This window comes from Pelophylax lessonae (genome assembly GCF_965119305.1).
Source record: "Pelophylax lessonae genome assembly, chromosome: 11".
Lineage (NCBI taxonomy): Eukaryota > Metazoa > Chordata > Amphibia > Anura > Ranidae > Pelophylax > Pelophylax lessonae.
Genome location: NC_138778.1, coordinates 106266788 through 106285271, shown reverse-complemented (window position 1 = coordinate 106285271; position 18484 = coordinate 106266788). Strand labels below are relative to the sequence as shown.

Here is an 18484-nt window from a genome sequence, read left to right as displayed (position 1 = left end):
ACGACCATAAGCTTTGAAAAACCGCCATCGCCTGCAATCTCCCAAACGTGCGCATGAGCACAGTCATCACTACAGCAAGATTGACGCATAGAGGAATAAAATTTATGTCATGAGTGTGTCAACTATTGACAACTCTTTGCAGTTGTCTAAAATCCATTCGATACACGTCCCCTGATAGGGGACGTAACAGGGATTAAACTGATAAGAATAGTACCACTTAACACACCACTCATATAGGATGGCACAGTACATTGCACGGCGCACGCGCAGTGCCCAAAATTGGAAGTAAGAGGACAGACCAACCATCTTTTTCCATCTCCCGGTTACTAAAATCTATTCCGTACACCGGCCCCTGATAGGGGACGTAACGTAACAGGGATTAAACTGATAAGAACAGATTTTTTTAATTAAAAAAAAAAAAGAGTACAGCCTCTGCGAAGCTGGGTATTTTTTGGCCGTGTTACTGAAATTTTAGGTTCGCGACATCACTACTGTAGAACCTTATAAAGTTCAGGAGATGCATAAAAGTTTTCCGTTGTTACACAATAGCCCTGATTTAGCAATTGCTCAATTAGTGAAAGCACAGAAGATGTTGCCATTCCATAATTGCTGTATTTTTCATCAAATTTTGTTCCTTTTCCAGTGTATATCACTGAATTCCAAATGTAGCCCATTGACGATTCGCATAGCATGTAGGATTTTTACGCCAAATCGTGCCCTCTTTGATGCAATGTATTGCACCCAGCTGAGCCTTCCCTTGTAGGCCATTAGACTTTCATCTATGCTGGGCACCGCTCCTCAGGAAGGATGTGCTGGAACTGGAGAGAGTCCAGAGAAGGGCAACAAAGCTAATAAAGCGACTGGAGGATCACAGCTCTGAGAAAAGACTACAAGCATTGAACTTATTCTCTCTGGAGAAGAGACACTTGAGAGGAGATATGATATCAATGTACAAATACAGTACTGGTGACAAACTATTCAATGAAAGGGAATATAAAAGGACTCACGGCCATTTGGTAAAATGAGAAGAAAAGCAGTTCAACCTAAATTGCCTAAAGCAGGGGTGTCAAACTCAATTTCATCATGGGCCACATCAGCAATGCGTTTGCCCTCAAAGGGCCGGTTGTAGCTGGGTTGCATCAGCAATGCATTTGCCATCAAAGGGCCAGTTGTAGCTGGGTTGCATTATGTACACGGTGCAGAGTTCAGTATTACCTCAGGATTATTCTACGTACAGAGTGAAGGGTTCAGCAGCTCACTATGTACAGATGTCAGGGGTGCGCTACATACAGAGAGCAGGGTTCAGGGGTCCGCCATGTACAGAGTGCAGGGTTCAGAGGTGTGCACTACGTACAGAGAGCAGGGTTCAGAGGTGTGCGCTACGTACAGAGAGCAGGGTTCAGGGGTCCGCTACGTACAGAGAGCAGGGTTCAGTGGTCCGCTACGTACAGAGAGCAGGATTCAGGGGTCTGCTACGTACAGAGAGCAGGGTTAAGGGGTCCGCTACGTACAGAGAGAAGGGTTCAGGGGTCTGCTATGTACAGAGAGCAGGGTTCAGGGGTGTGCGCTACGTACAGAGAGCATGGTTCAGGGGTCCGCTATGTACAGAGAGCAGGGTTCAGTGGTCCGCTACGTACAGAGAGCAGGGTTCAGGGGTCCGCAACGTACAGAGAGCAGGGTTCAGGGGTCCGCTACGTACAGAGAGAAGGGTTCAGGGGTCCACTATGTACAGAGTGCAGGGGTCAGCAGCACGTTATGTACAGAGGGCAGGGGTGCGCTACGTACAGAGAGCAGGGTTCAGGGGTAATGACGTACAGAGAGCAGGGTTCAGGGGTCTACTATGTACAGAGTACAGAGTGCAGGGTTCAGAGGTGCGCTGTGCCCACTGGTGCAACATCTCATTTCCACTGCTGATCCTGGGTTCGGACATCTGCACCCAGCACTTTGCCCCATCCCCCCCACCTATAAACACATCTTTCTATAAACCTCTTTAGCTCTCCTCCCTCCCCCCCACCTTCCAAAGAAAACCACACATCTGTACTCTCTCCTACCTGATTTAAGATGGCATTTACAGAATGCTTTCATGGCCACTACTGCTACAAGTCCTCAAAATCCTGCCCTCAAGATGCAGCTGCTTGATGCAGATTAGAACACACAGCCACTGGAGCCGCCAGGTACCTCTGCCACTGACAGACTATGCTGAATCAACAGCGCATGCGCTCAGCTACACACAGCCAGGGAGAGGAGGAGAGTGCAGGAGAGTGTGTTTACTCCTGTTGCCAAGGAGACTTGTTCCGTGACAGCAGAAAGCAGCTGGCGGCTGGGGGCCGCTCCTCGGGCAACATCACAATACCCGGCGGGCCGGATTCAGCCCACGGGCCTTTTGTTTGCCACCTGTGGCCTAAAGGGTTCTATACCATCAGAGCGGTAAGGATGTGGAATTCTCTTCCACAAGCGGTGCAAAACTATTAGATGGGCACCTTAACGACCACAACATACAGGGGTATACAATGTACTATTGACATAGTAACTTATACACACACTCATCATAGGTTGAACTGGATGGACTGGTGTCTTTTTTCAACCTCACTAACTATGTAACTATGAAAACCTCCAGATTTTTAGAGAAATTTTTAAGTACGTTCATTTTTCACCATTTTGCAAAAAAGGCGCAATGTAAAATTTACAAAGATTTGTTATTTATTAACTCAACACAGGATAAGACTTTATATTTAGTAGGAATTCAGCAGGAATTTTGTAAAATTAGCTGTGTTTTTATCTGCCAGTAATGCTTTTAGTGTATTTTTTACAAAAATATTGCTTTGATAAACATCTGCGCAAATTCTGTGTGGCCTAAAAAATCAGTAGCACCTTCTTTTTATTCTAGACCTCGTATGCTTTCAGAAAATGTATAGTTTTGTAGATCTTTCACAAATTCTGAAAGCTGTAGGAGAAAAATGAAAACCTTCAGATTTTTAGAGAAATTTGGATATTTACACTTTTGCGTCTGTTCGATTTTCAATATTTTGCAAAAGGCGCAAATTTAAAGTAACAAATATTTGTAATTTATTACCTTAATACAGTTTAACCACTTAAGCCCCGGAGGATTTGGCTGCTAAAAGACCAGGGGGCAGCGGGGACTCCGATGCACTCCGATTGCCGCCTGACACCCGCGATCACTCCCCGCTGAGAGAGAAGGACTGGCAGCTGTTGTGAACACAGCTGACCCTTCTTTTCTCTGCAATGATCACAGAGCTCCTGTGATCCTTCTATATAGGATCACAGGTCTCTGTGATCATTTCACAAGCCACGCCCCCCACAGTTATACAAAAACAAGGAAGCTGATACAGTCTAAATACTCAATATATGTATATATACACATTACTTACACTATGATTTTACTTAATAGATGCATGATGTGCATCCACCCCTGAGGAAGCGAATTATACTTTTTATATGATGCAGGGCTTTTATCATGGTTTTCATGTATATGCCTATGTAGCGGCCAGAGGAGTAGGGGACTGCAATGCAGAATTCAAGTATGGTACAGCAGACAATGAGGCTGAAGCAGAAACCGGCTTTATTAACCAACAGAGTATAATGGCCGGAGAATGATGTTAACAGATTACATAGGTTTACAGCAAAGTTAACTGCAACGTGATACATAAAATGGCGCTCCCGCCAACGCACACACAGGAATACAGGCTACTCTGCTATATGATCCTATCTGATTCCCGCTAACCGGGACACGTTGCTGCAACGCTCTGTCTACAGAAACCTACTCTATGCCCTGCCACAGGTTAGCACCGGTGCACACTCACAGTTCTGTAGGTACAGCTGCTTTATCTCAGTCTCCGTGATGGTGGATGCAGTAAGGTCTCTGGATCTGTTCCTTGCTGTCTGTAGCTGCAGTCTCTTATGCACTGGTCTGGGTTTCTTTGCAGGTTGTTTATCTTGTTCTGTCACTTGGAGGTCACTGCAGTCTGGCCCCTTGCTCTGTAATTTGCTTGAGGTGCTCTGGGATGTTCTCTCCTCTCTTTCTCTGGTTCTCAGCTGCAGTCCGTAGTACCACAGTTCAGCGCTGTCTCCTCTGGCAAGATCCTGTTGCTCTGTCCCTGGATTATACAGTCTAGATGCCCCCTCAAGGCCACAGCATACCGTCCCTTTTCTCAGCTCAGCACAGCCATCGAGACACGACACCACACCATCCCAGGAACTTCCTGCTTCCTCTTCCTGTCCAGAAAGATTCCCTCACTTAAAGCAACAACAACAACTGTGGATTATTCTCAGGATCCTTGAGGCAAACTCCTCATTTTCCACCCGTACTTCGTAGACCGGGCCATTGGGGTACACTCTCCTGATCACTTTGTAAGGTTGTACCTCCCAACGCTCACTCAACTTGCCTCTGGGACGTTTCTCCCGCACCAGTACCCGGTCTCCAGGTTGCAGCGGAACCTCCTGGAGGGGAGGACGGTCAGTATGAGTTCTCTCTTGCAAACGCTGGCCTGCTAACCGGCGGATGGTCTGGAGCCGCTGACGGTGTTCTTTCAACCATGAGGTGGTCGATCGTTCTATTAAGTCCTGTGGTTGTTCTAAATTCAGTTCAACAATTTCCCGGCCAGCTCTGCCGAACAATAGCATGTATGGAGTATACCCGGTTGTGTTGTGAACCCGATTATTGTAAGCCCAGACTAATTCATGGAGGTAGTCTGGCCAGTGCATCCTTTTGTCTTCCTCTAATGTCCTCAACATCTGAAGCAAGGTCCGGTTGAAGCGCTCGCAGGCCCCATTCCCTTGGGGATGATATGGAGTTGTCCTGGATTTTTCAATGCCATACAGTCGATGTAGCTCCTCCATCACTTTCCCTTGAAAGCACGCTCCTTGATCTGAATGGATCCGCTTCGGACACCCGTAGACTCGGATGAAATCTTGACAGATGGCCCGAGCTGCAGACTCTCGAGTTGGGGTGACCACTGCAAATTTAGAGAAGTGGTCAATCATGAACAGGCAGTATTGTGGACCTCTGGCGGATTGTCCCACGAGAAGATAATCTATCATCAATACTTCCAGCGGTTCTTTGGTCTGTATGGGCTGCATGGGTGCCCTCTGTTCGATGCTTTTGGTGAGTTCACACATTCGACACTGTCGGCAGACTTCCTCAACCGTGGTCTCCAGTCGTGGACAATATACATAGCGTTGCAGCCACTGGAAGGTCTTAACTGGCCCGAAGTGCGCTCCAAATTCATGAGCCTCCTTGGCTACCTCTCGTGCCATGCTTCTGGGTATTACTACCTGCCACCTTGCCTCTATATCAGCAGGCTGCTGCCACTTGCGGTACAAAACAGCTCCATGAACTTCCAGTCTATCCCATTGGTGTAGAATGGACTTCATCTCGGCATCAAGCTCAGTCCTTTCTTCTCTGTCAGGTTTTCTTCGCTGGGAAACCCAACCTTTCATCTGCCGCAGTCCGACATCTTCATCCTGTATTCGGCCCCATTCTTCATTGGTTCTTCCTAATGCCTTGGGTAGCACTCGGGCCTCCCCACTTGTCTGTGTTGCAACTGCTGGAGGTGTGAACCTGCGGAAGTCTGGAGTTTCATTCTCTTCTTTTTGTTCATCCAGATCCCCTACTGGAGTCTCAAAAGTAACCCTCGACAGACCATCGGCATTAGTGTTCTCTGTAGCAGAGCGGTAGCGCATCGAGAAGTCATACTTGGCAAGGCGAGCTGCCCAACGCTGCTCCAGGGCTCCCAGCTTGGCAGTATCCAGGGGACACTTTGACCCTTGGGCCTCCCAGCTGTTCCTCTCTGCAGCTCATTCAGAGGACCCGCTATCTTTGCGTAGTCTTTGATGAATCGCCGTAATATCCGGTCAGACCGAGGAAAGCCTTCAACTCCCGTGTTCTGGGCGCTGGCCAATGTTGTATTGCAGCCATTTTGTCTTGAGATGGCAGCACCCCATCTTGGGACACCGTATGGCCTAGGTACTCTATCTTCCTCTTGAAGAGATGACACTTCTTTGGCTTTATTTTCAGGCCATGGGATCGCAACCGCTTGAGTACCTGTCCTAGTCGGTCTAGGTGTTCTTGAAAAGTAGCGGAGTATACAATGATATCATCCAAGTATATCAAGGTTGCTTCGAAATTCAGGTCTCCTAGACACTTCTCCATCAGCCGCTGGAAGGTGCTCGGGGCATTGGATAGCCCGAATGGCATTCTGATTGTAGGAACACATGACTAGCGTAGAACAGATGTCACTATAAAACCTGGCTAAACGGCCAACCCACGACCCACTTGCACCCTTTCACCTTTACCTTATCCCAATAATCGAGACGACACCGTAAGTGGAATAAAATTGGCCATAGCAGCCCTTTTATTAACCAATTTCAAATTAAATTAACATAAAGGAAAAACCATTCCTTAAAACAGAAACGTCAAAAAACAGTTAAAGCTTTTGTTGGTCTTTGAGGCCCCCCATTTTAATGTTCAACTAAATACTACACTGCGGGCCCATTTAAACATACTAGGCCTCCAGCCGCAAAACTCCAGCTCTGAGACAACACTCTACCCGCAGTGTACCCATGTTTCCTTCCAGTCAAACTGACCTCAACTGGAACGCACCAGTGGGTCCCGAACCATTATCTTGACTTAAAGGTTCTTGCACCTGCCAGCAAAGACCAACAAAAAGACGCCACCGCACGCCAAGGGTGAAACCTTACCCTTGAGTGCCCCTCCACACCCCCAACGCCCTCTGTATACCGTCCTGCAACCCCAGAGCCCACAGGTCAGTCTCCACGGCATTTAGGTGCACCCCATAGCCCCGCAAGTACCTCCAGGTCTCAACCTCCAACTCCAGGTGCCTAACGACCACGCCCCCATTGCGACAGACAAATTTCCCCACTGCTTTGTTAACTTTTATGCGGGCCCTGTTGACATGCTCCACCGACCTGGCCAAACGCCAGGGAGTACGGGCGATTGTCAGACCAGACGATGATCAGGTCCGGGAAGGACACACGGAGACGCAGGAAATCCAATTGTATGTCCCGTATAAGTTCCCGCATGGATCTAACCACCAGATCATTACCCCCCACATGAAGCACCAGCCCATCCGATGCCTGCCCCACTGAGCAAATTTATAGACCTCAGGCACCACTCTGCTCCACATCATACCCGGCACCCCCAGCCAGCGGACGCAGGCTTCCTGTCTGGTAAATCCTAGCTGTCTACCACCGGGACGGACATCTGCTTGCCTGGCACCCCAAATCACATACGAGTGTCCCAATATCCAGACGAGGCACGGTTCACCTGAAAGAAACAAAACAAAAGGCAAAATAACAGCAAACCCCCCGCAGGTTCCTTGTACAAACACAGACGCACATACCAAATCCCCAACGACAATCACAACAGATGAGGACAAACATACAACGAAAACCTCTTAGAATCCCACCTACCAATGCGCTTAACCACATCCTCATCCAACCTCCGTGGCCGCCCCAATGCGGAAGGAGTGTGAGGCATAGCATTTTGCATCCAAACCCAAGACCCTCAAACACTTACGGAACACCCCGATGAATTGATATCTGGACAAGGAAGCCCCATCAGCGTGCACTAAAAATGAGCCACCCACCTGCGGCTGGACAGCCAAAAAAGCACTCGCATTGCTAACCGGGCACAAAGGCGATGCCGGCATTGCAAACAACCGGACCCGCACGCCCCTACCCAACTGATCCGTTTTGGACCGACAGAGCAAAATGTGAACTTCCTCCCCCAGGCGGACACATCCTGCGCCAACAGGCCCCCCGAAACACCCTTAGAGGGGCTCACCAATTCCCCAATCCGAAAGGCCCCAAAAAACGCCAGGCAGAACGCTGCCCGAAAAAGGAGGACTTCATAAGCAGTTAAACACAGCATACCCAATGTAGCTGAAATATCCTGCAAGAGGGGAAAGGATACAGGGCGCCTACCGTCCTTACGGCGATGGGCCCGCCCATACCCCTTCAGAGCTTGCCGAACAACGAAGTCCTTCGTAAAATCGTAACTACCCTGCAACTTAAACAAGAAGGCCAGGCCGGCCAACTTGCGAGCCACGGCAGACGCCGACCCACCCTTCTCAAACTGTCGCGCCAGAAAATAAAGAACCACCCACCAAACCTCAGGATCCCCGCTATCCAGCTCTGCCAAACGCAGCACCTCCCACCACTCGAGCCATACTTTGGAATATGCTGACCACGTAGCCTCACTCACAGAACGTTGGATCCAGCCGGCGAGGACCCCAAGGCAATCTCCCACAGCCACTCGGGACATGGGACCCCTTGTTGCTCCGCCTCCGGCGCCAGCTCTTGAAACCGGTCCCACTGAAAACGAGACAAGGCGTCAGCTAACGTGTTGACCACCCCCGGAATGTGCACAGCATAAAGAAAAACGTTCAATTTAAGGCAACGCAGCAGCAATTGTCGCAACAGCCGAACCACCGGCTGCGAGGAAGCCGAGGATCGGTTAATCACCTGTACCACTGCCATGTTATCGCAGTGCAGACGAACCCTCAAATCCCGGAATGCGTCCCCCCAAATCTCCATGGCGAGCGCCACCGGAAACAGTTCCAAAAGGACCATGTTCCGAAGGAGACCTGCCACCGACCATGACGCAGGCCAAGGCGCCGTGCTCCACCGCCCACGATAAAAAGTCCCATACCCAGTGGAACCCGCCGCGTCCATGTACAGCTCCAGGTCAAAATTGCTGACTGGCCCCGACATCCATAAAGCCCTCCCATTGTAGTCGACCAAGAAACTGTGCCACAGTCGCAGGTCCTCTCTATGGTCCTTGTTGAGGCGGATAAAGCGCGGGCGATGTTACTCCCGCCGTGGCCTCCGACAACCTCCTACAAAAAACCCGACCCATTGGCAAAATCCGGCACGCAAAGTTCAGCTTGCCCAACAACGACTGCAAGGAGCGAAGCTGGATTTTGTGAAGGCCCAAGACAGCCTGAATCTTCGACTTGAGCCCAAAGCTTGTCCTCCGGCAGGCGACATTCCATAGCGTCTGAATCCACCACAATGCCCAAGAAGCTAAGCACCGTGGTAGGGCTGGCACAAGCGGAATCCCAAACTGAGCCGCGATGTGCTGCAACGTAGCAAGAAGCACGGCACACACGTTGGAGGAAGGCGGACCCACGCAAAGGAAATCATCCAAATAATGAATGAGGGAATTCGTCCCAGACACGTCCTGCACCACCCACTCCACAAAAGAGCTGAACGTCTCAAACAATGCGCAAGAAATGGAACAACCCATAGGGAGGCAGCGATGTACATAATAAGCCCCCTGCCACCGGCAACCCAACAGGTGAAAACTATCCGGGTGAACCGGAAGCAGCCGAAAGGCGGCTTCAATATCAGCCTTCACCATGAGTGCCCCCCGCCCATAGCGCCGAACCCAAAACACAGCCGCATCGAAAGGCGTATAAGCCTCCATGCAGGCTGCCGAATCAATCGCATCATTCACCGACCCCCTCTTCGGGAAAGAGAGATGGTGAATGAGACGAAACTTATTGACCTCCTTTTTGGGCACCACACCCAGCGGAGAAACCACCAAATTAGGCAATGGAGGAGCGGGAAACGCTCCACCCATCCGACCCAACGCCACCTCCTTCGCTAGCTTGTCGGACACCACCGCAGTATGCTGCAGTGCGGACCGCAAATTCCGCGCATGAGGGGGAATGGTAGCCATGGAGCAAGGAATACGAAAACCATCTGAAAACCCGGCCTCTAGGAGTTGAGCCGCTGCCCTATATGGGTATCTACTTAGAAAAGGCAGCATCTTTTCCAAGATCACCGGCGTCGTCCCTTTTTTGACCAGGCTCCCCGGAGCGTCCCTTACCCCGCTTGAAACAGCGGGACAACGGATGGGCACCTCCGCAACCCGAGCATTCGTGCTTGTAGCGACAGGACCCCCCGAACTTACAGGAACCATCGTTGAATTGCCAACAGCAACCCCGCCGCTTATTGACCGACTGCCCGGGGGTAGAAGAACCGCCACCCCCCCCTGGAAAAAACTGCGGGGAAGCCCGCGCCGACGACATAAGCCGCATCCAGAGGCTAATGTCTTTGTGGTCCCAGCGCAGCGACTGTCGAATGGCCTTCCGTTGACGGAACTGCTCATCATACCGCAGCCACGCCGTACCCCCATACACCCTGTACGCCTCACCAATAGCATCCAAGTAAAAGAAGAGAGCCGAACAAGGTTCGGGGTTCTTCTCCCCAATCACACTAGCAAGAATCGCGAACGCCTGCAACCAGTTAGCGAAAGTGCGGGGGATTAACCTATACCGCCGCTTCTCCTCATTCTCCTTCTTGTTCTCCTCCGGCTTGATCCTATCCAAGTTAAATTTTTCCAGCGGCAAAAGAGTAAAGATTTCCACGTACTCACCCTTGACAATCTTCTCCCTGACCTCCGCATTCAGATGCGCACCCAACGGTCCCTCGAAGCAAACATAGACTTCGCACCTCACCGAGTCATCCAACTGGACCGTGTCCCCCTTCTTAGCACTGTCCCCAGCCGCAGCCCCCTTTTCCGACCCCCCTGCCGCATCCCCCACCGCTGTGGAAGCGGCCTCCGGGGATGGCACGACTGCCGCGGCCTGTACGCCAACCGCCCCGTGGGCCCCAGGCGCCGGCACAAGCCCCGCCGTCACCCCCCCAGAAGCGGGCAGGACCCACGCCACCACTGGCGAGGGGCTAGCACCCCCCTGCGTGTCGAAGCGCCCGACCAGCTGCCCGCAGCCCAGACAGCAAGGAAACTAATGCCCCATCTGACCCAACAGCAGCAGGCTTACCACCCGCCAACTGGACAGATGCCACCTCCCCCCTAGTGGGCAACCGCGACCCCGACGCGCTGCCCCCACCTAGACCCAACAGTTCACGTAAAGAATCACAGACAGACACAGAAGTCTCACACTCACCGGGTTGCCCAGGGGTGGTACCACCAGCCGCTGCTCCGGAAGCCCTCTCAGCTGGGCCGCTTGAAGTCGCCTCCTCATCCGAACCCGACAGCTCGCCTTCCGACCGATCCATCGCAGGTGGAGATGCCTCCGTGGAGGGCCATAAAGGGGGCCTGCCCCCGGATGCCCGCAAACTGTGTGGCCGTCCCGTGGAACCCCGCACACCGGTCCCGCCTCCAAATGACTTTCCGGCAGCATGCCCTGAGACTGGAGCGCCCGCCGTGGCATGACCCGTGCCCCTCTGCTGAACTGAAGCCCCGGGCCTAGTGGATCTCGGACACCTATGGGGGCTGCCGGCCAAGGCACCGGAGAGCCCGGCAGCCGCATCACCGCTCCTCCCCCGCTGAGACTCCTCCCCCACACCGAGAACCTCAGGGGAGGAGTCCGCATTCCTGCCTGACTGCCGCCCAGGGGAAGGGGGAGGGGAAACTGAGGCACGCCTACCCCTCCCACCCCCTGAGCTTCACTGCTGCCGAGGATTCCTCCCAGCGGCACCACCGGCCGAAGCAGTGGCACGCTTCGCCGGTGGGCCTGGAGGGTCCCAAACGGGGCTCCTAAAAGATTTACCAGCACGGGGGGGAGTCCGGGGAGAAACGCTCCGGAGGCCTGGTTCTCCGAGCGCGAGTGGAGTCCCGCCCCCCCCGCCGTCGCAGCCGGGCTCTGGTCACCCAGTACCGCCGCGACCTGAGCCTGGACCCAGGCCGCCCCATGAACCGCGGCCGCGGTGCGGAGACGGGAGAGCAAGCCGTCCAGCTCGGCCATCCTGGTGGGGAGAAGCAGGGGACCGCGGGCAGATGTGGGTGATAATGTGCCAGTGGGCAGGGCGGTGAGGAAGCTGCAAGTGCCAGCTGTGTGGCAGCTTCAGCACAGCAGTGGGGAGAGGAAGACCGTGCAACCGGGAGGAGGCCTGCAGGCAGAGCAAAAAAAGGGGGGGTGCGGATGCTCCGCCGCACACCACGAGGTAGATGTACTGGGCTAGCTGAGGGTGAAGAGCAGGACAGCCGAAAGGAAGCCTGCCCCCTCCGCATTCCCCTAGGAGCCGGGAGAGCCTAGTATGCAGGGAGAGCGGGCAAGCATGCAGCCAGCGGGGGGGGAGGGGGCGGCCGGCTGGAGTACACAGCCGCACACCTGCCTGTCTGATATACCCACCGGAGGGAGATCGGCGAGCGTGCAGCCTGCGGGGGCAGCAGCACCGCCGCCACCGGGGGGGGAGGACAGCCCAGATAGCCCAAAGTGCAGACAGGGGAAGTAAGAGGGAGCCAGGCACAGCACAGACAGCAGCAGCAGGAGGGCACCAAGCGCGGAAGGAGGGAGGGAAGGGGGACACCACCTCACCAGGGACGCTTCTTCTGCCAAGTGAGGGGATTTTGGCGCCCCCCAGCAGATCCCACCTCTTCCTGCCTGCCAGCCCCACCTCCCCCTAAGCTAACTAAACAACTTAGGCTCCCCCCATGACACCACTGTCTACTTGTTTCCTAACTTAACCCCTACACTCCCCTGTCCACCTAGTCATGCTGGCCCTATGCTATTGCTCCGATCCTGCTCCGGGCCTCACCCTCCAGGGCAGCCAAAGCAATTTCTACCTGTAACTCTGGGCTGACATTGTAAATTCTTGCAGTGCTCTGTAATCTTGTCACCCAGTCTGACAGTGACATGTTCTTGCCATCAAATTTTGGCAGCAAGTTAAACAGCATGCCCATAGGGAGGGCCCTTGCAGGGGTTCCACCATTGCCTGAGGTACTCACATTAGCATCATGCACATTTCCTTCAGCCACCTCCATCTCTGTAACCGTACCCTGCTCGCAGCTCCACTTGTAACGGCCAGAGGAGTAGGGGACCGCAATGAGGAATTCAAGTACGGTACAGCAGACAATGAGGCTGAAGCAGAAACCGGCTTTATTAACCAACAGAGTATAATGGCCGGAGAATGATGTTAACAGTAATAACAGATTACATAGGTTTACAGCAAAGTTAACTGCAACGTGATACATAAAATGGCGCTCCCGCCAACGCACACACAGGAATACAGGCTACTCTGCTATATGATCCTATCTGATTCCCGCTAACCGGGACACGTTGCTGCAACGCTCTGTCTACATAAACCTGCTCTATGGCCTGCCACAGGTTAGCACCGGTGCACACTCAGTTCTGTAGGTACAGCTGCTTTATCTCAGTCTCCGTGATGGTGGATGCAGTAAGGTCTCTGGATCTGTTCCTTGCTGTCTGTAGCTGCAGTCTCTTATGCACTGGTCTGGGTTTCTTTGCAGGTTGTTTATCTTGTTCTGTCACTTGGAGGTCACTGCAGTCTGGCCCCTTGCTCTGTAACTTGCTTGAGGTGCTCTGGGATGTTCTCTCCTCTCTTTCTCTGGTTCTCAGCTGCAATCCGTAGTACCACAGTTCAGCTCTGTCTCCTCTGGCAAGATCCTGTTGCTCTGTCCCTGGATTATACAGTCCAGATGCCCCCTCAAGGCCACAGAAGGCTCAGCTCAGCACAGCCATCGAGACACGACACCACACCGTCCCAGGAACTTCCTGCTTCCTCCTCCTTTCCAGAAAGATTCCCTCACTTAAAGCAACAACAACAACTGTGGCTTATTCTCATTAACAACAACAGTGACATCTTGTGGCTGAAAGATGCATGACAGTCTGTGGGACTTTCTCAATAGAAGTACAGTGTAATGGAGTTTAGTCATTCAAGGGGCTGACCCCCTACACCTATGTGGGATTTTATTATTATATGCTATTATTAATCAGTCTATCCTGTTGTACTGGACTGGACAATACAAATTTGTCATTTGTTTTATAAAATTACTTGAACTATATGGTATGTATTATTTTGTCTTGATAAGTGTGGTGCCTCATATAAACTCCCCTGGGAAAATGCAGCTACTTTTATAGCTTCCTTGTTTTTGTATGGACATTGGGGCTCTGATGTTCATTGTCACCATGTTCCCACGATTGATGGGTGACACCGACTATTTACTGCTGGCGCTACATGCCAGCGTGACGGTCAACACATCTGCTGCCACTAGTGAGGAGACCGCCTTCGCACCCGGCGGCCAAACCTCTCTCTGGCATTCCCCACATCTTTTAGGCAGCAGACATGGCGTTGGGGGACGCCCAATGCAAGCGTTTGGGGACTTTCATGACGGAGCAGAGCCTCACTTTTTTGGCACCATTCCTGGGTTTTCATTTTTTATCACTGTCAAAACTAATGAGTCCATTTTTTTTTACTTTGTTGTTTTTTAATTATTTTTTCCTTCTTAGCCCTCACTTTTAAGCAACAGTGTTTGGCTTTTGAAGTAATTTGCCCTACACTATATACATTATATAATCTAACCCTGCCAGTCAGCACTACTTTTGGTCATTCATACCTCATACACTTATTATTTTTACAGTCCCTGCCTGGCTTATTGGTTTCTTTAATCTTCCCTTTCTTAATCTGTATTTAAATACATGGGCATACACCTCATCACCGCCAGCTCTGTCCTCCTCACCACCCCTTCGCCCCTTGGTTCCCCCGCCCCCCCCCACGGCTCCCGGGTTAGACTTTCCGGCCAACCACGGTTTCCAGTTTTGTCCTGTTTAGACTGATCCAGTAAGTACAGAACATTGATGGCTTATCTGTCCAATATTTGTCTCATTACTCATGATACAGTCTAGATACCCAATATATGTATATATACATTACTTACACTATGATTTTACTTTATGGACGCATGATGTGCATCCACACCTGAGGAAGCGAATTATACTTCGAGAAATGCGTAGAGTGTATATGATGCAGCGCTTTTATCATGGTTTTCATGTATATGCCTATGTTGGAATTGTATTATTTATATGCTATTATTAATCAGTCTATCCTGTTGTATTGGACAATACAAATTTTGTCATTTGTTTAATAAAATTACTTGAACCATATGGTATGTAACTATTATTTTGTCTTGATAAGTGTGATGCCCTTATATAAAGTCCCCTGGGCAAATTACATAGTTACATAGTAGGTGAGGTTGAATAAAGACAATAGTCCATCCAGTTCAACCTGTTGTAGCTTCCTTGTTTTTGTGATTATTGTAGTAATGTCACTGGACCCCACAAGTGTCAAAAATGTCAGTCAGGGGTCTGATCTGTCTGCCGCAATGTCTCAGTCCCGCAAAAAAATCGCAGATCGCCGCCATTACTAGTGAAAAAAAAAAATGACATAAATCTTTCTTGTAGTTAGTAGACGGGATAACCTTTGTGCAAACCAATCAAAATACGCTTATTGCGATTTTTTTACCAAAAATATGTAGCAGAAAACAAATTGGCTTAAAATGTTGAAAAATTTAGTTTTTTACATTTTTTTTTTTGGGAATGTTATATAGCAGAATGTGAAAAATATTGTTTTTTTTTTTTTTTGGAAGTCTCGCCCTTTTTTTGTTTATAGCACAAAAAATAAAAATTGCAGAGGTGATCAAATACCACCAAAAGAAAACTCTATTTGTGGCAAAAAAAGGACATCAATTTTATTTGGGTACAGTGTCGCACGACCACGCAATAGTCCACTAAAATAACACAGTGCCGAATCGCAAAATATGGTCATTAAGGGGGAAAATCTTCTGGTCCAGAGGTGGTTAAGGTCTCCCATGCTCCGCCCCTTTTTGAAAATCTCATGAGGGGGAGGGGCATAGTCAATATCACACAAAGCGCAGGTGTCCAAAGGATTGAGAAACCTGATGCAAAAGCTTAATAGAAGAATCAAGCTGCCATTGTCTGATTAGCAATTTCTAAAATTTCGAATCGGTTTTTATGTTTACACTATTGAATGTACCACATTGTTCACACACACACACACACACACATGATCAAGGCACTACAACTGAATTATAAAAAAAACACATGCAGAATCTGCATTTGGTGTTAACAAATGACAAATAAAATATATGATAAATGTATTTACTTTGAAATGTACTAACTTAAATGTCTTAAAATAAATACCATTAAGTATATTAACTTAAATATATATATATTTATAAGTACATAACTGTTCTCATCCAAGTTGGAAAATAAAACATATAAACTTTAACTGGATAAATGTTGCAGGTTAGGAACTGCAAACATCTACACTCTACACACCAGGATGGGAAATTATGTTTTACATGTTGCTTTTGGGTCATCAAATAGGAAGGGGAGATCAGCAAATGGGCATTCGCTGATCTCCCTTCCCTCCACCTGTTGGTACCTGCCGTGCCAATCCTAGGTCTGCCAATGGGTGCATGGAACCCAGGAAACATGGATGAGGTGTGTGTGTGTGTGGGGGAGAAGTGGCCGGCACTAACGGGGGTGTGTGGAAGTGATCTGGTGGCTACACTGCTAATGTATTGTTTCCATACAACACTTGGCTTGTCAGGTTTATTTACAGTAAGTGAGATGCTTGATTAGGGTATAACCGAGGCCCACTCTTAGTCTTAAAATGAACCCACTCCCATTCTCTTAACTCTAAACAAAATGCTACTGACAACCGACTTGGAGAAAATTGTGGCCTAGTAGGCCATTTTATTAACAAATAACCAAAATAAACATTTTAAAACATGAAACCATAAATACTCCAGTATCACATAAGAAAGGGGTTGTTGGTCTTGGGAGGCACCAAAAATTCCAATTAAAAACGGTATCAGCATCAAAAATCCAACGGTCCCCAGCCGAACAACACCAGCTCGGGAACAAACACACTTCACCACTGATACCTTCTTGTTATCACTTCCCGGTTAATCCACTACTAACCGGGATACACTAGAGGGCTCCATACCTTAGATGGGTCACCCTATGCACTGTACCAAAAATCTGTTAACGCCTCCAAAGACGCCCAACCGCCACAGCACACAGGTGTGAAGCCGCAAAGCTCGTTGAACACCATCCTGAATACCAAGGGCCCACAAGTCGGTCCCCACCGCATTCAAATGCACTCCATCACCCCGCAGGTAACGCCATGTGTCAACCTCCAGCTCCCTGTGCCTGACCACCAAACCCCCATTGCGGCAGACAAAACGGCTAACAGCCGAGTTCACCTTAATGCGGGCTTTGTTCAGCCTCGCGACCGACCTCGCAAAACGCCACGAGGTCCGGCCGACAATTTCTGACCAAATGATGATCATATCGGGAAAGGAGGAGCGCAGTCGAAGAAAATCAAATTTGATATCTCGGATGAGGTGGCGCATGGATCGGACCCCCAGGTCGTTGCCCCCAGCGTGCAACACCAAGACGCCCGGCGCCCTGTCCAGCCGAGCAAAACTGTGCACTTCTGGCAGGACCTTGCACCAGAGCAAGCCCGGCGCGCCTATCCATCTAACAGTGGCCTCCTCCCTGGAGAAACCAAATTGGTGCCCGTTGGGCCGCACCTCCGCCCGCCTAGCCCCCCAGAACACATATGAATGCCCCACGATCCATATAAGGCAGGCAGCTCCCTCTGTAACGAAAACAGCAAGAAAACATGACAAACAAATCAATAACAGCACAGCCCCCCCTTTCCACTACTTACAACAAATGAGGACGAACGTACAGTTTAAAACGGTTAGATTCCCACCTACCAATCCGCTTTAAAACCAAGTCATCCACTCCCCACCTGGCGGCCTCAGTAGCCGCCCCGATGCGGAAGGAGTGCGAAGAGTAATCGCCGGCCCTGTAACCCAGAACAGACAGACACCTCCGAAACACTTACCCAAACTGAAACCTGGACACGGATGAGCCGTCCATATGCACCAGGAAAGAACCCCCAACAGGCGGGTGTGCCCCCAGAAACTCTTGCAACACGGACACCGGGCAGAGGGGGGAACCCCCCACCCGGTACATGCGGACATACGTACCCCTGCCGGCTTGGTCGGTTTTGGATTTCCACAGAAGAGCCAGAACAACTTACCTCTCCCGCCAACAGGCCACCAGGAACCTTCCTATTATTGCTAACCAATTCCCCAATACGGAACGCCCCAAAAAAGGCCAAAACAAAGGCTGTCTTGAACAACAATGCCTCGTACTGGGAAGAGCACGTGCAGCGCACCTGACTCACCAACTCCCCCAGCATTCCAAACGAGATTGGACGACGGCCGTCCGGCCGACGAGAACCCCGCCGATAACCCTTCAAGGCCTGGCGAATCACAAAGTCTTTTGTAAAATCAGGGAGACCCCACATTTTGAACAGGAAGGCCAAACCCGCCAGCTTACGGCCGATGGCCGATGCCGACACCCCCTGCTCAAAATTCAAACAAAGGAAATACAGCACAAGGGATGGATAGTCCATACTTACCGCACCTGCTCCAACCCGCTCCAGAAGGCCCGCCCACTCCCGCCATACCTTGGAATACGCAGTCCACGTGACATCACTCAGCGACCGTCTGACCAAACCAGAGGCGATCCCAACGCAATTCGCCACAGTTCCGGCGGACAAGGCTCCCCCTCTTGCCAACTCCCGGAACCGGTCCAGCTGAAACCGAGACAAAGCGTCAGCCACCGAGTTCGCC

At 50.6% G+C, this 18484-nt stretch overlaps 1 protein-coding gene across 1 annotated transcript; it reads right to left on the bottom strand.

Annotated features, from left to right (window-relative positions):
* Positions 1 to 9791: 9791 nt before the first annotated feature.
* Positions 9792 to 18156, bottom strand: LOC309566903 (uncharacterized protein; the record flags this gene model as incomplete). The annotated part of the gene is made up of 2 exons (XM_082272244.1): positions 9792 to 10763; positions 17887 to 18156. The coding sequence occupies 2 exons, from the start codon at positions 18154 to 18156 to the stop codon at positions 9792 to 9794; spliced, it is 1242 nt and encodes a 413-aa protein (XP_082128370.1).
* Positions 18157 to 18484: the final 328 nt, after the last annotated feature.